The sequence below is a fragment of the Schistocerca serialis genome, chromosome 6 (assembly GCF_023864345.2).
Source record: "Schistocerca serialis cubense isolate TAMUIC-IGC-003099 chromosome 6, iqSchSeri2.2, whole genome shotgun sequence".
NCBI lineage: Eukaryota > Metazoa > Arthropoda > Insecta > Orthoptera > Acrididae > Schistocerca > Schistocerca serialis.
The window spans coordinates 317,140,355-317,159,454 of NC_064643.1; the positions used below are offsets into that span (position 1 = coordinate 317,140,355).

General features: G+C 39.0%; 1 protein-coding gene across 1 annotated transcript in view; it reads left to right on the plus strand.

Moving 5' to 3' along the window:
- Positions 1-2,079: 2,079 nt before the first annotated feature.
- Positions 2,080-19,100, plus strand: part of LOC126483884 (alpha- and gamma-adaptin-binding protein p34-like) — an 83,476-nt gene continuing 66,455 nt past the window's right edge. The window contains exons 1-2 of the mRNA XM_050107141.1: positions 2,080-2,393; positions 3,360-3,550. Coding sequence (XP_049963098.1) covers positions 2,327-2,393; positions 3,360-3,550 — 258 coding nt within the window. The 5' untranslated portion in view covers positions 2,080-2,326. The remainder of the gene's footprint in view (positions 2,394-3,359; positions 3,551-19,100) is intronic.

The following is a 19,100-nucleotide window of genomic DNA, read 5'->3' on the forward strand; positions in this document are numbered from 1 at the left end:
ATCTCTGACTGAAGTGTGGGGTTCAAAACCATTTATTTCTCCGACATCTGATAAGTGAATGAAGCCCTTATGGGTATCACACTGTAAAATTAATACCAACTACAATGGAGCCACACTAGTAATGAAGGAACCCTGATGTACATTAGGCCCTGTAATAATAGGAATTTCCTATGAAGCTTAATTCATATGCCTGTTTCGAAACCACAGTAATCAAAACAAACAATTAAAATATGGTTAAGACAAACAAATATCAAATTTATTTAGCAATCATTTTAAAACAATTTTTGAAAAACATCAAAAATGCCATAGAAATTTGTGCCACAGCTATCCAATGAAATTCATAACTACAAGATGAAGAATGATGTGCGCGAAGAGGAAGTCCGCGAAGCCCCTTTCGGGACTTATTCCATAGAACTGGCTCTTGTTCTGAGGGTTGACTTGTAGTCGCAGACAAACTGAAAAGCAAAACAACAATCTGATATAGTGAAAAATAATTTAGACCCTAATACACACTACTTATGCCAGCTGATATTACAGCAAGGAGTTTCGCTTATTAGAAAAAACAATGAATTTGCTAATATGTCATGATTTTTTTATGCAAAATATCAAAACGTAACTACATGCAGATGAGAACTCTATGAAGTACTGTGACAACTGTAATGTTACTGACACCCTTGCTAAGAACCACATTACTGTTTAATATGGACAATTCAAATATCTTCACCAAGAATGCCTGAATGTTGTTACACATGAAAATGCTTTGCATTTCTATGAAATGCTGGCCTCATACATTCCCTACGATGAAGATCACCGAGTAAGAAATGTCAAGTATTGTATTAATGCGTATATGTTATAAAGTGAAATGAAGTACACCTTTCACCCAACAACCACTTATCTTTGTGAAGAGTGCACGAGTAATTTAAGTAGGTCTATAAACACTGAGAAGCAAAAAGAGAAGACATTAACATTACTAAGGGAAAATAAATAAAAGAATAATAAAAAATGGGCCTCAATGGTAACAGGTACACTTAGAACTAAAGACTGAAAATTAAGGAAATGGATAGTTTTCAGTGTGTCTTCACTCCCTCTCCCTAGTGCAAGCCTCACTCTTCCTCCATAGTGCAAGAGCACTGCAAACACACAGCCATTAAAACAGGGAAAAAACATTCATATGCTACTTCCCTCCTACGTCTGGCAATCACGTCTTTGCAATCTTCGTAGTTTATGGAAAAAGAGTGCACTGAATTTGTGAATCATACCTGATCAAAAGTCAGCAAGAATCACCAATTCTTCCAGTACAAATTAAGTGTTAACATGGGACTGTCTAACGTAACACCCACCTAATGATACTTCAATTTGTCCTCAGAAATGAAGATATTTTTCCCCTAATCCGAGCCAGAAATTGGGCCCCCGGCAACTTAAAAGTATTAAAATATTAAATCAACACTGGCAGTCTTCTACCAGCAATGCCACATAATCTTCGACTAAACAGCACTACACGACTAAAATCTGAAACGAACACAAGACATACAGTGATAGTCCTCCGTCTACAGTGCGCCCTATAGAGTGCTTTCATCTCAAAATTGGACGAACACGTGCCTACAATGCTACAAATGGGAGTTATATGGTTATCTACTACACAGGCCTAAAATTCTTAACAGACTATAAGAGCTTACCAACGAATACACCTACCTCCTAAGACGAAACAGCTCACGCATGAAATAAATCCACTTAAGAAGGAATTGAATGGAAATGTGCCCACTAAGCAGCAGTACACGAACTGAATAACGCCGGTTAGGAATATGTATAGCAAGTACGCATCAATTATTTTCAACTTCTTGGGTGTGTTGTTAGCATATTCCACGTAAAATTTACCCAGCACAGTTTGTAACGTTGACATTTTCTTTAATTTGTATAAACTTTTGCTACCACAGCCACGACAACAAACTCCAACTGCTCACGTCAGAACCCGTCAACAAACGAATATCTACTGCGATTCTACAAAACATTAATATCACACACAGCGTACCATCTTGCAACAAACAAACATTCAGAGATAATTATGCATATCATATTTTGTCATTTAATAGGAAATAAAGTATCATAGGCAAGCATAACTTAAAGGAAATATGCACTAATCCGGAATGTGTTGGTGCCGTGACACAAAATGACACATACTGTAAGGTGACAGGAGTCAATATGTGGTGCGTATTTCGGGGTTTAGAGTTTGGTACTATCATTGCCTGTTGACAGAGTAATCAATTTGGAGCGACAGAATTGCTTTTATATTTGTCAGTTAAGAAAAGATTTCATAAATATTTAAACAATGGAGTCTCGCCCATGTGCAGTAATAGCCAGCTGCACTAGCACACACCCAGAAGATATAATAAAATGTAAGTTTACATTTCGTATTATTGTCGATGTGGGGTCAATAACATGAAATTTAATAAATGTTTGCTGACTAAAAGTTCGTAAAATATCATGAAATCATCAAGAGCTGCTCTTGTACTGTTTCAATATTCGAAGTTCCCCAAGTCCTAATAGCTGTCTTGATTGTGGTTATGAGTTTGTTTTTCGTTCATATTTGTTAATGCATCTTACTTTGATTCCCCTAAATATCATATAATTTCACGTTGTAGAGAGGATACTCGCAATTACAGTCCACGAAATATGAACAAAAACTGATAGGTTAAAATGTTTGCTAACATATTGCAGAGCTGCGTTACTCATGGGTATTAAAACGTTGTAGGGTTTGTGCTTACTTTTAGGTGGCTTCCTTATTGTGTATTCGTATTCAGCTTCGCATTTCTCCTTAAAGAGATTGCAATGTGACATTATGATCATTTGCTATTTGTGGCGACTTAAGTTGTGTTTCTTACATGGCCACTTGCAAACCGGGATCAGTAGCTTTTCTTGGACTTCACAAGCAAGCCACTACGTTAACTAATCATAAACATTCACACTATAAATCAAAATTAACCGCTGTAGAAATGCTATACCATTTTATTCGTATAATTTTAATGAGTGGCCACTGAGTAAAAAAGTATTTGGTAGGATGTACGATTTATATAATTTAGTTCACCTAGACGATAGCCCGTGTCATAATATATTATTTTCAATTTTGCTCCTTTATCATAAGACATTATTCCAATTTTGCTTCAGTTGTAACTAATTGCATTTGGGAGTTGCTTTGTCAAACAGATATTGTCATTGACAGCTCACATCTTAATGTATGTTACAAAATTTGTAATATTTACATTCAGTGAGCTGCAGTTGAAGTGAAAAAAATGCATACATGCATTGTCTTTTATCTTTCTCAAAACACTGTTATAGTTTCACTTTGCTTTCACATTTTTCAGCAATTCTGGGTGTAGAGGAACTTCCAGACTATACAGAAGTGGAAGATGGGATAAAGGCATATCCCTGGCATATAGATACAAAGTACTACACAGCAGATGTAAACCTGTGTGCTGTTGAGAAGAAAACCTTGGGCAGTGAAGATTTTGCTGTTTCTGTTGAAGCAATAGTTGTTCACTTTGACAGCAACAGGGTGAGACATTATTTACTTTATGTACCAAAAGATAAATAAGTAATCAGTCCTCTTAATCATAATTGTTTACACAGATCATTTCTGTAAGAGTGCGCAAAAATGTAACAGTAATAGAGAATGCACCACTGAACTATTTGAGGGAGGGAACCTGCAGTCAGAGAAGCCAGCTTAAAGAGATACGGAAGTAAACTTGTCTACCATGTTGTCTAGCATTACTGTTTTCCAGTTTATTTACTACTAACATACATACAAGTTTGTACATATTGTGCTGTTTATTTACATGTACACACTTTATTTCCTGGAAGGAAACTAGGAGGATGAGCCTGATTACTAGGAAGCCATGATGCAGGTTACATTTGCTTTACTTGTCCATAAGGTGGCTCTGTTGTATCATATGACAGAGCATGTTATAAATCAACAAAAGACCTATTCATTACTCAGTGCTATTCAGAGACGTACAGTCCAACATGGTGGAGCAGTACCGGTACAGTTTTGCAGAACTCTGTGATGTGCATCTTATGTATGGGGAAGTTTGCTGCTATGCTCTTGCTGCTGAAAGGCTGTACAGGGAACGATTTCTTATCAGGTGTCATCCATCACAATGACAGTTTTTCTCTTGATCATCAAAGGTGGGAGACTGGTTCATTGGAAAGAAGAAACGAGAGACCTGGCAATATGAGGCCACTCGCACACCTGATTCTAAAGAGGAGGTGCTGGAATGTGTTGCAGCGGAGCCCACCGTAAATACTTGTCGTATTGCACGTGAGATGGGTGCTGCACATACTAGCATGTGGCGAGTACCCCACGAACAACAATTATACCCATATCACCCATAACGAGTCAATGCAATGCTTGTGACCGACTTTACACTGAGCTTCACATTGTGCCAGTGGTTGCTTCAGCAATGGATTGATCGACTAGATTTCCTCAAAATCATGCTGTTTACTGACAAGGCATCATTTAATTGTGATGGTATTTCGAACAGCAGGATGTGTGGGATGAGGAAAATCTCCGCGCTGTACTAGAGTCACACCATCAGGTACGTTTTGCTGTCTGAATGGCTACCTGTATTTGAGGTTCGTGCAAAGAGTTCTACCTGAGTTGTTGGAGAATATACCCTTGGCTCTTCATGAGAAGATGTGGATACAAAATAACAGTGCACCGCTTCACTTCACTGTGGAGGTCTGCAATCGTCTGAATGCTGTATTTATTGGTCGCTGGATTGGAAGGGGAGGTCCTATTCCGTGGCCTGAAAGGTCACCTGACCTGAATCTTGTTGATGATTTCCTATGGTGATATCTGAAGTCATGTATGGCATTCATAGTGTAATTTGACTTGCATAGTACAATGACATACTGCAGGAATGTGCGCCAGCTCGTGCCGCATTCGTGTACTAATGAGCGGCCATTTAGAGTGTGACAGTGATATGGAGCGGTGGAGTGCACAGCATCGTGCCTTTGCTGTTGAAAGTTATTTAAAAAATAACAACTCTGTTATTGCTACCCAGCATCTATTCCGGCAACATTTCAACTTGGAACGTCATGGGAAAGTTCTGAATGAACAGACCGTTGTGAGGTGGGTACATGCATTTCAAACTACATGTGCTGTTTGCAATGGCAAACTGGAAAGAAGTGAAAGAACTGTGTGGACACCAGAAACCATGGAAAATGTTCATGCTGCACTATTGCGTAGCCCAAAAAGATCTGCTCATCGTCAAGCACAAGCTGTGAATATGTCCGATCGCTTGTTCAGGAGAATATTGCCCAAAGATCTCCATTTTCACCCATATAAGCTGCAGTTTGTTCAGGAAATTAGGCCTCGCGATTGGGTTTCACGCAAAACATTCTGCTTACTGTGGGTGATCTCCTTTGCCAAAATCCACAAATGTTGCACACCATCCTGATGTCAGATGAAGCTCATTTGGAGTTATGTGGCTCTGTGAATAAACAGACTGCGCATTATTGGAGTGGTGTAAACCCACGTGAACTGCACATCAAGCCCTTGCACAGTTCTTGTGTCACAATGTGGTGTGGAGTTGCTTCCTTTGGGATTATTGGCCCTTACTTCTTTGGGGATGACAGCGGTGTGGCTGTAACTGTCACCAGTGAATGCTACCTAAAGATGCTGCAAGACTTTGTTCTTCCCCAGTTAGGTATGGGCGATGTGGATGTGGAACAATTATGGTTTCAACAAGACGGATCTACCTCGCATACATCCAGAATTTGCATGTATTTCTCGTGACAGACATTTCCCGGTAGAGTAATTTCCTGTTTTCGTGACATTTCGTGGGCGCCTCGTTCACCTGACCTTTCATGTGCAGACTTTTTCCTTTGGGGCTACCTGAAGCAAGAAGTGTTCTGAACACATTGTACCACCATTCCTGAGGAAGGATCGCATCAGAACTGTTGTCGGCAATGTCCCAGGGAATACGCTATGCCTTGTTATGGAAAACTTTCGACGCCGCCTAGATAAATGTGTTCTGCAGAGGGGGCATCATTTGACAGGAGGCATATTCAAAAAGCAATTCACGCAATGGACAATGACTTACTTACACATTAGTAAATGGCATACCTTTAACTATTAATCAACATAAGAAGTAATAAATAAATTACAGTTACTGCCTGATGGTGTGTTTTTAATATCATACTATGAATGCTGCCGCACCCTGTATTTGCGATTAACTGTATCTAATGTAAATAAAAAAGTACACAGTAATGTTATTTTATTCCTATTATCTGCTTACGCTGGCTTCTCTGACCTCAGAGCATCCTCTATGTTCTGTTAAATTTTTGCATGTTCTTACAGAAACACCCTGTATATAAGCTTAAAAAAATGGTTTACACATCAATGTGCTGTTTTGTTTTCTTCCTTGCATTCTATTTTAACAGAAAACAGGAAAGCTATATTTATAACTTACCGGCTTATGATTAGAGTATTGCTTTGGGATCTGAAACATTGTAATTCTACCTATTTGCAGAATAAAACTATGCAAAATACTGTCATCAGATCTACTATTGTGACAGATTCAGCAGCTGGAGAGGTCTCTCTCGTACCCCATATACAAATGATCCCATCTGATTTACCCATTCATTTTAAACAACTTTAATTCCCAATCAAGTTTTCATTTGTAATAACAATAAACAAGACTTGAAGCCAGAGAGATGGGGGAAGAAGAGGTGGACAGAGGGGCCAGGGGGCGACGGCGAAAGGAAATGGACATACAGAGGTGGAAGGAGATGGGCAGAGAGATGTGGGGGAAAGACATTAGGATGTATATATCCATTTCCCATTCATATTTAGCAGTAGTCAGACATTGCCAGGTTCATTAATTGTCTGCGTGAACCAGGAAGTCTCCCAGGCAGTTGCTTGTATGAAGATCTGCACTTGATTGGCTATTTTGGCTGTAGGAGTTCTTCCTATGCACAAAAAATCTTTGCTATTACTTACTCACTGAAATGTTGACCAAACAAAAAAAAAAGTGGGATAGGAATTTTTTTGCAAATCATCTGTTCTTTCGACAGACAATATCCCAACACAAATATAAAAGTTTTTATTTATATAATGCTTCTGAAATTTACCGCCAAGAAAGAAGTTGTGGTAACAAAAACTGATATATTACTACCTTCTGGAGTGGAGTGACAGAAACTGGTGTATGATGCTTTCTGTGCAGAGAGATTTAGAAAATATTCATCTGCGTCCTGCTAGCAACTGGAAATACTATGACATTCTCTACATTCAGCTCAGTTTCTGCTTTTAAGTCTCTCTCCAGTGATCAGTATACACTAAACAGTTGTTGTTGTTGTTGTTGTTGTTGTTGTTGTTGTTGTTGTGGTCTTCAGTCCTGAGACTGGTTTGATGCAGCTCTCCATGCTACTCTATCCTGTGCAAGCTTTTTCATCTCCCAGTACCTACTGCAACCTACATCCTTCTGAATCTGCTTAGTGTATTCATCTCTTGGTCTCCCTCTACGATTTTTACCCTCCACGCTGCCCTCCAATACTAAATTGGTGATCCCTCGATGCCTCAGAACATGTCCCACCAACCGATCCCTTCTTCTGGTCAAGTTGTGCCACAAAACTTCTCTTCTCCCCAATCCTATTCAATACTTCCTCATTAGTTATGTGATCTACCCATCTAATCTTCAGCATTCTTCTTTAGCACCACATTTCGAAAGCTTCTATTCTCTTCTTGTCCAAACTATTTATCGTCCATGTTTCACTTCCATACATGGCTACACTCCATACGAATACTTTCAGAAATGACTTCCTGACACTTAAATCAATACTGGATGTTAACAAATTTCTCTTCTTCAGAAACGCTTTCCTTGCCATTGCCAGTCTACATTTTATATCCTCTCTACTTCGACCATCATCAGTTATTTTGCTCCCCAAATAGCAAAACTCCTTTACTACTTTAAGTGCCTCATTTCCTAATCTAATTCCCTCAGCATCACCCGACTTAATTAGACTACATTCCATTATCGACAGGAAGTGCAAAATGGCTAAGCAGGGATGGCTAGAGGACAAATGTAAGGATGTAGAGGCCTATCTCACTAGGGGTAAGATAGATACCGCCTACAGGAAAATTAAAGAGACCTTTGGAGATAAGAGAACGACTTGTGTGAATATCAAGAGCTCAGATGGAAACCCAGTTGTAAGCAAAGAAGGGAAAGCAGAAAGGTGGAAGGAGTATATAGAGGGTCTATACAAGGGTGATGTGCTTGAGGACAATATTATGGAAATGGAAGAGGATGTAGATGAAGATGAAATGGGAGATATGATACTGCGTGAAGAGTTTGACAGAGCACTGAAAGACCTGAGTCGAAACAAGGCCCCCGGAGTAGACAATATTCCATTGGAACTACTGACGGCCCTGGGAGAGCCAGTCCTGACAAAACTCTACCATCTGGTGAGCAAGATGTATGAAACAGGCGAAATTCCCTCAGACTTCAAGAAGAATATAATAATTCCAATCCCAAAGAAAGCAGGTGTTGACAGATGTGAAAATTACCGAACTATCAGCTTAATAAGTCACAGCTACAAAATACTAACACGAATTCTTTACAGACGAATGGAAAAACTAGTAGAAGCCAACCTCGGGGAAGATCATTTTGGATTCCGTAGAAACACTGGAACACGTGAGGAATACTGACCTTACGACTTATCTTAGAAGAAAGATTAAGGAAAGGCAAACCTATGTTTCTAGTATTTGTAGACTTAGAGAAAGCTTTTGACAATGTTGACTGGAATACTCTCTTTCAAATTCTAAAGGTGGCAGGGGTAAAATACAGGGAGCGAAAGGCTATTTACAATTTGTACAGAAACCAGATGGCAGTTATAAGAGTCGAGGGACATGAAAGGGAAGCAGTGGTTGGGAAGGGAGTGAGGCAGGGTTGTAGCCTCTCCCCGATGTTGTTCAATCTGTATATTGAGCAAGCAGTAAAGGAAACAAAAGAAAAATTCGGAGTAGGTATTAAAATTCATGGAGAAGAAATAAATTTGTTTATGCAACTGTAATCATTGAACTAGACTTATTTAAGTTCAGATTCTGAACTGATATAGAAATTGGCCATGTCTCATCCACTAAACAAAAGTGTAAAGTGCTGTGTGCATATAAGAAGGCAGGTGATGGCATGAAGCACAGTGGGAAGGGCATTATACCACATAGCACTCCAATGAACAACGTCACTTTGTCGTATTTGTTTGTAGCGCGCACTTTTGGGTTTCTGTGGAACATGCAGCCCAGATTTTCATCTTAGTGTAAGTATGATGATGGTGATTATTAGCCACAGTAATGTTCATTCTGGGTGGCATAAAATGAATATGTCAAGTGTTACGTTAAGAAGTGACAGTGATATTTCTCCAAGAAAATAATTGTTCTAGGGAGAGTCAGAAGCAGAAACAGCATCCAAATGTGGACTTACCCCAGTGTTACCAGTTACGGCGATGATTGGAGCATATGGTGTGGGACAGAAGGGGCATACTTGCAGTGTAGTATTCTCTGTCTGTATCTCCACGGACTTCCCCCATTGAACTGTGGACATTGCCATTGGTGGGGAGGCTTGCATGCTTCAGCGATACAGATAGCCGTACTGTACGGTCAACCACAATGGAGGGGTATCTGTTGAGAGGCCAGATAAACTTGTGGTTCCTGAAGAGGGGCAGGAGCCTTTTCAGTAGTTTCAGGGGCAACAGTCTGGATGATTGACTAATTTGGCCTTGTAACATCGACCAAGACGGCCTAGCTGTGTTGGTACTGTGAACAACTGAAAGCAAGCGGAAACTACAGCCGTAATTTTTCCTGAGGGCACGCAGCTCCACTGTATGGTTAAATGATGGCGGCATCCTCTTGGGTAAAATATTCCAGAGGTAAAATTGTCCCCCTTCAGATATCTGGACAGGGACTACTAAGGAGGATGTCGTCAGGAGAAAAAAAACTGCAAAACTGACATTCTAAGGATCGGAGGGTGAAATGTCAGACACGTTAATCGAGCAGGTATGTTAGAAATTTTAAAAAGAGAAATGGACAGGTTAATGTTAGATATAGCGGGAATTAGTGAAGTTTGGTGGCAGGAGGAACAGGACTTCTGGTCAGGTAAATATAGGGTTTTAAATACAAAATCAAATAGGGGTAATGCAGTAGTAGGTTTAATAATGAATAAGATAATAGGAACATGGGTAACCTACTATGAACAGCGTAGTGAACGCCTTATTGTAGCCAAGATAGACACGAAGCCCACACCCACAATAATAGTACAAATTTATATACCAATTAGCTTCGCAGATGAGGAAGAGATTGAGGAAATGTATGATGAGGTAAAAGAAATTATTTAAATAGTTAAGGTATGAAAGAGGAAGCTGTCTGGTAGAATTTTGCACAGAGCATAATTTGATCGTAAGTCATACTAGGTTTAAGAATTGTGAACGAAGATTGTATATGTGGATGAGACCTGGAGAGACAGGAAGGTTTCAGATTGATTATATGAGGATTGGAATTTCAATTGTGGCAACTATTTATTTATAGCTCGTACAAAATAGATACGTGTTTCAAAGTTTTACTGACCTTCAGAGTAGTCATCATCATTGTGTATAACCCGTTGTCAGCGATATGGAAGTTGTAGGATACTCTTACCAGTGCCAGTTGTGTTGACAGTTTGAGCGGCATGGTGTCTTGCCTGACGAATCTGTAGCAGTTCTGAAGCAAATGCCCTGGAGTGTTTCCTTCAGTTTAGAAATCGAGTTGAACTTAATGAGGGCTTACGTCAGGGGAGTGCAATAGGCAGTATAGCACTAGCAGCCCCATCAGTCAAACAAATCAGTAACAGCTTGCATCCACACACTGTCCTGTAAAATGATGTTCAGATCCTGCAGAAAGTGTCACCACTTCTTTTTCTATGCTGTTCATTTTTGGAACACAACCTACGACCCGATTAGAGACAGAAGTGATGACACTTTCTGCAGTACCTGATCATTATTTTGCAGCACAATGCTCAAGCAGGTACAGTGCGAGCTGTTACAGAGTTGTTTGGTTGATGGGGCTGATAAGTGCTGTACCACCTACTGCACTCCCCTGACTTAATTAAGCCCTTGTAAGTTCAACTTGATTTCTAAACTGGAGGAAACACTTCACAGCATTCACTTCAGAACTGGTACAAATTTGTTGGGCAATAGACCGCACTGCTCGAACTGTCAACACAACTAGTACCGCTAAGAGTATCCTACGACTTCCACATCACTGGCAATGGGTTATACTCAATGCTTGGGACTACTTTGAAGGTCAGTAAAACTTTGAAACACGTATCTATTTTGTACGAGCTGTAAATAAATAGTTGCCACTATTAAAGTTCCAACCCTCGTATAATAGTAAGACAGAGATTTTGGAACCAGGTTTTAAATTGTAAGACATTTCCAGGGGCAGATGTGGACCCTGGTCACAATATATGGGTTATGAACTGCAGATTAAAACTGAAGAAATTGCAAAAAGGAGGGAATTTAAGGAGATGGGACCTGGATAAACTGAAAGAACCAGAGGTTGCAGAGAGTTTCAGTGTGAGCATTAGGGAATGATTGACAAGAACAAGGGAAAGGAATACAGTAGAAGAAGAATGGGTAGCTTTGAGAGACGAAATAGTGAAGGCAGCAGAGGATCAAGTAGGTAAAAAGATGAGGGCTTGTAGAAATCCTTGGGTGACACAAGAAATATTGAATTTAGTCGATGAAAGGAGAAAATATAAAAATGCGATAAATGAGGCAGGCGAAAGGTAATACAAATGTCTAATAAATGAGATTGACAGGAAGTGCAAAATGGCTAAGCAGGAATGGCTAGAGAACAAATGTAAGGATGTACAAGCATATATCACTTGTGGTAAGATGGAGGGTGCATACAGGAAGATCAAGGAGACCTTTGCGAAAAAGAGAACCACCTCTATGAACATCAAGAGCTCAGATAGCAAACCAGTCCTAAGAAAAGAAGAAAAAGCAGAAAGGTGGAAGGAGTATATAGATGGTCTTTACAGGGGAGATGTATTTAAGGACAATATTATGGAAATGCAAGAGGTTGTAGATGAAGATGAGAAGGGAGATATCATACTGCATGAAGAATTTGTCAAAGCACTGAAAGACTTAAATTGAAATAAGTCCCCGGGAATAGACAACATTCCATTAGAACTACTGATAGCCGTGGGAGAGCCAGTCACGACAAAATTCTTCCATGTGGTCAGCCAGATGTATGAGACAACCAGAATACAAACAGACTTCATGACGAATATAATAATTACAATTCTAAGGAAAGCATGTGCTAACAGATATGAAAATTACAGGCCTATCAGTTTAATAAGTCACATTTGGAAAATACTAACATGAATCCTTTACAGAAGAATGGAAAAACTGGTATAAGCCGACCTCTGGGAAGATCAGTTTGGATTCCAGAGAAATGTAGGAACCCGTGAGGCAATACTATACATACGGCTTCTCATAGAAGATAGTTTAAGAAAGGCAAATCTACATTTATGGCATATGTAGACGAGGGGCATAGAAGGGAAGCAGTGATTGAGAAGGGAGTGAGACAGGGCTGTAGCCTATCCCTGATGTTATTCACCTTTATATTGAGCAAGCAATAAAGGAAACAAAAGAAAAGTTTGGATTAGGTATTAGTCCAGAGAGAAGAAATAAAACCTCTGAGATTTTCCTATGGCATTGTAATTCTCTCAGGGGCAGCAAAGGACTTGAAAGAGCAGTTGAACAGAATGGACAGTGTCTTGAATGGAGAATATAAAATGAACATCAACAAAAGCAGAACGAGGATAGTGGAATGTAGTTTAATTAAATCAGGTGATGCTGAGGGAATTAAAGTAGGAAATGAGAGACTTAAAGTAGTAAATGAGTTTTTCTGTTTGGGAAGAAAAATAACTGACGATGATCGAAGTAGCGAGGTTATAAAATGTAGACTGGCAATGGCAAGGAGAGCGTTTCTGAAGAAGAGAAATTTGTTAACTTTGAGTATAGATTTAAATGGTAGGAAGTCGTTTCTGAAAGTATTTGTGTGGTGTGTTGCCATGTATGGAAGTGAAACATGGACAATATACAGTTAAGGCAAGAAGAGAATAGCTTTTGAAATGTGATGCTTCAGAAGAATGCCTAAGATTAGATGGGTCAGTCAGGTAACTAATGAGGAGGTACTGAATAGAATTGGGGAGATGAATTTGTTGCAAAACTTGAGCAAAAGAAGGGATTGGTTGATAGTCTTATCATTCTGAGATGTCAAGAGATTACCAGTTTAGTATTGGATGGAAGTGTGGGTGGTAAAAATCATAGAGAAACCAAGAGATGAATACAGTAATCAGATTCAGAAAAATGCAGCTTACAGTAGTTATTCAGAGATAAAGAGGCTTGCACTGGATAAAGCAGCATGGAGAGCTGCATCAGACCAGCCTTTGGACTGAAAACAACAACAGTGACTTTGTGCTAATGCCTTGTTTTTGGGTTTGACAATGTTAAACAGTATTGGTCAAATGCTACCCTACCTTTGAGGTAACATTATAAGAAGAAAATAAGAACACTCCCATATAATTATTTTTTATTCTGTTCATCAGATATTGTTACAACTAGCTGAGAATATCCAGTGTTGCCCAGGGTTGTATTTGTTCCAATCTTCTGTTAGCTGATTTCTTCCTCCCCCCTGCCTCCTGTCCATCTCCTCCTGCACTCTGTCTGTGCCCATCAGCTCATTCCTTTCTTTGTTCATCTCTTCCTTCCCCTCTCTCTGTCCATCTCCTCCTCTTCATTTTGCCCATTTCTCCTCTTCCCATGCTACATTTCCTCCTCCTCCTCCCTTTTTCCATTTTCTCCTATTCCCTTTGTCAATTTCCTCCAATTTCCTTTGTCTGTTCCCTGTTCCCTTCTCCTTGTACATCTCCTCCTCCACGTTCTTCCTGTCCATCGTCTTATTCCTTTCTGTGTCCATTTCCTTTTCCCCCACTCTCTGTCTATTTCCTCTTTCCCTCTCTGTGTCCATTTCCTCTTTCCCCTCTCTCTGTCTACATTATCAATCTCACCCCAATAGAAGGTTGCATGTTCTTAACCCCACAGTATTTCTTTTCAGATAGTAATATGGATACCAAGTTTGGTTGAAACCAATACAGGGGATTAGGAGGAGCTTTCTGCCCGTGGCTTTGCCCGCATACGCACATCGCATGTATTTAACATATTCCACACATATCTGTATACATATTTGACTTGCATCTCTAATGATTTTTGCCCTAAAATTTTGTTTACGCATAACTTAGTGTTTATGACATAATATCTCTTGAACTATGTGTGGTCCGATGATATAATTTTGCAGGTACCTTCAGTGATATATTTAAATACTGTCTGCAAAAGTGTTGCGAATAGAGTTAGCAGTATAGAGGTAATAAATTAAAATGTCATGCTTGATGCGGCAGTTTTAGTGCATGAATAGCAAAAATGTAATAAGTGATAAACTTTTCTTCATTTCATCATTTTGTAGGCGATGTCAGTGAGAAAAAGTCTTGTAAATATTTTAAATTGTGCATAAAAGTCACTGGTGCTCTCATTCTCAAGTGCTGGCTGGATATAGACAAGCTATTTGTTCGCCATGAGCAGTGCTTCTTTTCTGTCCCCCTATCCCCATCCCTTTGAGAGGTATGTGGTTCTTACCCTCACAGTGATTCTTTCCATACAGTTAGTGATATGTGTACAGATTTGATTGAAATCAGTGTAGTGGTTTAGGAGGAGACATGGAACATACATACATACATACACGTTTATAATATTTATGCATATGTTAGCTTAACTCAAGAATACAAGAGTCTCGTGTTTTTTGCCTTTAACTCTGTTTTGTTTTCTATTTCTTAGAGAATGTTTTAATAAGTGTAAAATATTTCAGCCCTTTCTTTTGACTACTTCCAAAAAGTCACAACTTTTTTGAGGAATTTTCATTGGTCTGCCCAGGGTACAGCTCTCCCTTATACTGCACAATTATGTAATTCCCTGTTAAGTAAGTTATGTAACACAGTACAGATAATGCATGATTACTGCAGAAGACATGAGTCTCTGGTACTGATCATTTCAGTCTCACTGTCCATAGTCATGCCACTACTGCTGTCTTCGGTACAGAATACTAGTTTCATCTTCACTGCTGTAATTTGGTTTTTTCCTCTGATTTCTGAGATATGGAAGCTCTTGGTGTATGTTGAAAATTGTGTGTGTCTAGCAAAACTTCACTGACTCTTGGTCAGTTCTTAATTTGAATTGCTTTTACAATCAAGCATTTTCTCCTCATTATTTCTTGTAATGCATATTCTAACAAATATGTTAACCTTTGTTGTTTTCTCCAATAAATCATCAGCATAACTGGTTCAAGAATGAGAACCTATGACTTTTTTGTATGTTTGTAGTATTTTCTCCAAAAGTATTATGTACAGCAAGATCAGTCGTATTTCGATTTTCAGTGTATGGTATGAAGGGAATAAAATTTCTTTTATTGTTAATCTGCGACACTGATGCTGTTTTCTCTTTACATTAATTCCCACAGTGTCAACTTTCTCTCCTTTACTTGGCCAAAAATTATGAGAAACATCATTGAAAAATGACTTAAACCATTATGAGAACATGGCACAAAGTTACCCCTGCAGGTCTCAGTTTCTAGCATCTCTTGCTAATGTGCAAAAACTAGCAGCAAAGAGGAACTTATACTGCATCGCCAGACTGTTGAACATTGTAGCTGAAGTTGTGACATAACAGGAGATGGTAGGGTTGGGTTGAGCAGTGAGTGATTATAAATTAAACCTTTTATTAATATCAAGGAAGAAGCTAAACCTTTTATTAATATCAAGGAAGAAGCTTTACATTATGGCCAATATATTTAAAGAAGTTTATAAGAGCTATGTGTTAAACTGCGACAAGTGCCTGAATAACAGAAAAAGGCGAAATTCAAGAACTGTTACAATTAATTAAAATCTGAAACAAGGAAATGGACCCAAAGGCAATAACAGTAATATCAAAAACAAATAACATAATAAAATTACACTGGGGCAACCCACAGAATAAGAAAATTGAAAACTAATATCAAATTAAAAAAAAGGGGGTTATTTCCAAGAAATGTGCCCATCAAATTCGTAGCCTTACTATGAGCAATATGTATCGAGCACTCGACTCTTGAGATGTTGAAAAGAGAGACAGTAAAAGACGAAAGTATTAAAAACAGGAAGTCATTTTTAACTAAATCGTCGAAATGAATTGAATTGATTTGAAATTTCGTTGAAGAAGAATAATAAATTTTATCTTTTGCTTTTAAGTTAATTTTCTTTCGTGCGAACTTTGTTGTAGAACCACTCTCTTATTTTCGTGTGGTAATAAAAAATTTTACTTTCTTAAGAATTACGTACATTTAAAGAAAAAATAATATTTACGTGAACTCATATGAACTGGTTAAGAATATTAGGTTGAGAATTGAGTCCTTTAAATCATTCGGCCTTGGCATACACTTTCCAGATGCAGTGGGTTTTTTGTTAAATATTTTTACTGAATTTTATCCCGGCACTAGCCATAGAACACAAGATTACCTCTATTAGCAGAAAATGTTTTAATTATTGCCAAGCCGACATTTATCACTGATCAAACCTACTTCATTACACATTTAAGATATTTTGAAAGAACCAAACTGTTTAAATTTCAATGTTAACTAACATTAGCTATCCGCCTACGAATGCACAAACATATAATTAATTCAAATTTTATCAGACACAGGATCACTGAAAAAGAAGAACAATTTCTTAATTCACTATTGATTTTTATGCTTCTGTTCCCGATTTACGGGTTTGATAATTTTTTAAATGTGCCGCCTATTGTTGGTCGCGGCACAGCCCAGCAACACCGCTAAAAAATTCTTAAAGAAATTTTATAGATGACGTGGGCAAGCTAATTTACATAAATAATTCACACTTTTGATAAACTCTAATATATTTAGATCAAACAACAATACAACTCACATTAATTCGTAACGCATCGTCTAATGGCGGCTAAGTCCAGACAGAGACAAAAGAAGTCTACACATCTCTTTCACAGTGTCCTACCGCAATGACTTCTGAACAGGGAAGACCAAAGAATACATAATGCATTGTGCTTAAATAGTATTGCTGACTATTAACATTTCTTTGCAAATTGACGATATTATTCTCTTCTGACAACATTTTATATATATCTCTGCTATCGCAAATACTGACACATTTTACAATCACATAATAAATACAGAAAAATTCCTATCCTAAATACAGAGAAATATTACAACAAAAATATAAGGAGAATAACAAATGTCTTTTACACCACATTCAGTAATATTTTTGTTCAATAATTACGATATATACAACTTGCCCAGAGCGGCGTATATGGTACAAATAAACTCTTGTTCTTTAATAATGTGAGTTTGCCAGGGAACGTTACACATTAAAAAAGAGAGAGAGTAGCAGCTCTTCTTTCACTCGTGGGAATTGATTAAAGAAATGAATAATATCACTTACATTACTCATCAGGTGTATTATCGTTGTGCAAGGTATCGTTTCTCCTGTTGGCACTATTCCTTCTACCCAGTACCCAGGATACATGTGTGATCCATCTTTTCAGAAAATTGGGAGAATCTCACAGGAGAGATAGATACCAGATAGTCGTAAGGTGGGAAAATATAAAAACTGAAATAATTACTGTCATGTGGCATTCTGCTACTCTCGTGTGACATTTCACTGTCACAGCAAAAATCAATATCTACATTTCTCGCTTAGAGAGTTGAGCGTTCGACGTATTTCGCTCATTGTTAGGCCATGACTTCGATGTGCACTATTTCTTGGACGTTACCTAAAATGAATTGACTACACATGGACCAGAAGACCAAATATACAATGAGTGTGCTCTGAATATTTGTGCCCACCATCTCTGCCAAGTAACACAGTGACAGCAAATCAGAAATACAACAAAGCATAAGGAATTTAGTTGCAATTCAAAATTACAGGATAGAAAACATTTCCAAATAATTTTCCAAATAGTTTGAAGCCTTGTACTCAAAACCAGTGTTACGGGTTAACAAGATCATGTGAGGTTCATAACTCACTCATTGCAAAGGGAACCACAGCTGTAATTGAAGTCATCAAAACTCTCCAAGAGTTTGCTTTACTTAGATATGCTTACATCACCTGGCAGAAGGTACAGTAATACAATTCAGTGGTTCATTGAGTCCTACTGCATCACAAGCATGACACCAGCCATGTAAGGGAGAGAGTTAGCAACAGGTTGCACCAGAAATGAGGGAAAAAGCGCCTTCTGGGAACAGACTGCTCTATAGCAAACAGTACTGGTGCACCTTCTGGGAACAGACTGCTCTATAGCAAACAGTACTGGGCATGCCGTACTTCCATTCTTCTTATTGGCTGCCAACTAGACCATGGCTACCCAGCTGTCCAATCAAAGCCCTCCTATTCAGCTGCTTGCTGGTATTCCAGGGTTCCTTCTCATGTTATTCACTCAGTCATACTCCCAGCTCCACCCAGTTCCCCCCCCAGGGGGCTCACGGTTCTTTCGTGAGTACGTGCATGGTGAGCACGGGGCCCCAAGCTATTGCAGCCTTCCTCCTTTCCAGGGCTGCATTTCCTTGCCCATCCCCTCCTTTCATCTCCTTGCTCCTTCCCCTTCACCCTCTCCTCTCCCTCTCCTGGTGTTCTTGCTTATGTTGGCCCTGCTATCCTCCTGGTTATGTTGGTTTTGCAATTTACTTTTGTTGCGTAAACACCTCATCCTTTTGGCATTCCCTGGTCCCCTCTGGGCTTTGACCTCCATTACTAAATTTTAATTCCGTAGTGTGAGCCATTTGGGTAAGAGCACCTTCCGTAGTGTCTCCGACGTGTGCCCTCCTAGTTCATTCCGCCTTTTCTTTCACGTCGTTGTCTGATGCTAGGGTGCATAACCAGCACGGTAGCCAGCCCGTGTGGTGGGGTCGCTATGTATCCTTTTGGTTGAGCCCCCTGAACACACAGGGATGTCACTTC